This window comes from Cryptomeria japonica, chromosome 11 (assembly GCF_030272615.1).
Source record: "Cryptomeria japonica chromosome 11, Sugi_1.0, whole genome shotgun sequence".
In the NCBI taxonomy this organism is placed as follows: Eukaryota; Viridiplantae; Streptophyta; class Pinopsida; order Cupressales; family Cupressaceae; genus Cryptomeria; species Cryptomeria japonica.
The window spans coordinates 76,919,054-76,921,740 of NC_081415.1; the positions used below are offsets into that span (position 1 = coordinate 76,919,054).

Consider the following 2,687-nt stretch of genomic DNA (forward strand, 5'->3'; position numbering starts at 1 on the left):
GGGAGTGGTGGTATGAAAATTTTGAGGGTATCTGTGCAGAGATTTGTGCCATCCATGTGAAGCTGAGTGAAGAGTTGGCACAGGTTGAAGAGGTCGTACGACCAGGGAGCGGAAGTGCATGAGTTAATCCATACGGTGTAGAGGCAGAAGTCAGTCCAATGGTTCGTACCAGTATGGCAAACCAGACAATGGCAGAGGAGGCCACACTAGAGAAAAAATGAGGTCACCGTACAGGTAATTGGTACTAGTATGACATGTTCAGGTACTGGTATGACAAGCACTAGTACAGTAGTAGCAGGTATTGGTACGGTTCTGAGAGAAACTAGTACGGTGTCAATAGAAACTAGTACTGCAACAATAGAAACCGGTAGGGTGGCAGCAGAAACTGGTATGGTGGCAGCAAAAACCAGTATGGTGTCGATAGAAACTAGTACGGTGTCGATAGAAACTAAAAATGGTACGACGACAGTAGAAATTGGTATGACAGTAGTAGAAAATGGTACGGTGGCATCAAAAACTAGTATAGTATCGACAAAAACTGGTACAGTATCGACAGAAACTAGTACGGGGTTGACAAAAACTAAAACTGGTATGGTGGTAGCAGAAATTGGTACGATGGCAACAAAAATTGGTACGGTGTTGACAGAAATTGGTATGATGTAGGCAAAAATTGAAATTGGTACGATGACAATAGTAACTAGTACGATGACAACAAAAATTGGTATGGCGGCAACAAAAACTGGTACATCGACAGCAGAAACTTGTACGGTGTCAGCAAGTATTGGTATAGTGCCAACATGTACTGGTACAACAGAAACTAGAACGGTGCCAACAAGAACTGGTACATTGCCAACATGTACCGGTATGACATAAAATGGTACGGTGCCAACAAGAACTAGTACTGTGCCAACAAGTACTGGTATAGTGCCAACATGTATGGGTACAACAGGAATTGGTATGGTGGCAACAATAACTGGTATGGTGCTAGTAGGAATTGGTATTGTGCTAGCAGGAACTGGTACAGTACTAGCCAAAATTGGTATGGTACCAGCAGAAACTAGTATAGTACCAACAAAAACTGGTACGAGTGACTTGGAGGCAGAAACCAGTATGGTACCAGCCTCCTCCCTCTTCTTGGTCTTGGCTATGTTTTTCATGTCAGTTTCTCTTGTCTGAGTCGTCTGGAAGACGACTACGTTTTTGGGGGGGCTAATGTTAGGGGTAAAAATGTATGTTAGTACGAATAATAATTATAAGTGTGTTATGTGTGTTTATGTTTTGTTGTTGCTGAGAGGTTCCCGTCGGGTAGTTGGGAGTTGGTGACGGTTGGCAACTTGGCCAACCATTGGGTTTATATATTGTTTCATTGGAACCTCGGTAGGAGGAGGATGGAGGGACAATTCTAGACATTGGAATAAAGATATAACTTTCTGGTCTAATTATTATCATTTGTCATTTATGTTATGATGTACAATTGTTCTTTTCCATGAATACTTGGTAGGTGTAGGAAGTACTGTGTTATCTGATTACTCACCAACTATACATTTAGGACTAAACACTCCGTAAGAACCTCTGGTACTTCATAAAAATAACCAATGTCATCTACAACTCTCATCTTAGCTACACCTCCCAACGTTCCCTCTCCTACTGCCTCACCTACACCTCCCAATGTTCCCTCACATCCCACCTCACCTACACCTCCCAACCTTCCCTTACATCTCACCTCACATGCACCACCCGATGTTCCTTCAACTACCTTTTCCTCTCCATGAGCCACATCTCCAACATCATCCATCCAAGTGTAGTTTTGGCAGACCTTTGCTTGTGGTCCACCCCCACCTCCCATCAAATGAAGGGGAAAATTGCAGGAACCCCACGACCCCATTCTCGCTTCGGAACTTCAATCCCTAGCCTTGTAATAGTCGTTATGACAAGTTCATCGAGATTGAGCAGCCATTCATCGTCCATAATTTCTTTCAACAACCATTTAACTTTCTCTAAACTTTTCCCAATCTGGAAATCCCAAGCCACCATCATGGCAACAATGTATGTATTCATCTGATACTAGTGATCTATGTTCATGAAAGAGTCACCTAGAAATAATTTCAAGTATTGAATAAATCAGTCATCCTCGAACTTGAACATGGTCTTGAACCTTTTATCGATGATCTTTCCCCTAAAGGCAAGTTGTTATCTCGTTGTGTAAAGGTTGAAGGTGGCTTCTATGTCTTCTGCAAACAATACATAAATATACAAACCTTTTGGATTTATACAGGGAATATTTTTTTAGCTAACTAAAACTATATCCCACCAACACATTAAATAGTAACTTCACTTCTTTTTAAATAATTGCCTCTAGATTTATTCTCTCCTCCCATCTTGTTTTATTTATTGAGTAATTAATAATTGTGTCCCTTCGCAATTGCCATGCGTATACAATTAATGCATGCACAATTGTATAGGAGATGGCTTCCACCTTTCACCCGTTCCTAATTTCCATGCATATACAATTAATACATGCACAATTTTATAGGAGGTGGTTTCTTGCTTTCACCCTTTGCAATTGCCATGCGTATATAATTAATAAATGTACAATTGTATACAAGGTGGGTGTCAGCTTTCACCTTTTGCCATGTATAAGCTGAGATGGGGTCCACATATATATGGGTTGTATATGTATGAATACC

At 40.9% G+C, this 2,687-nt stretch overlaps 1 protein-coding gene across 1 annotated transcript; it reads right to left on the reverse strand.

Annotated features, from left to right (window-relative positions):
* Positions 1–206: 206 nt before the first annotated feature.
* LOC131041839 (uncharacterized) lies at positions 207–1,157 on the reverse strand. Its single transcript, XM_057975059.2, has one exon. It carries the CDS (start codon positions 1,155–1,157, stop codon positions 207–209), a length of 951 nt encoding a protein of 316 aa, XP_057831042.2.
* Positions 1,158–2,687: the final 1,530 nt, after the last annotated feature.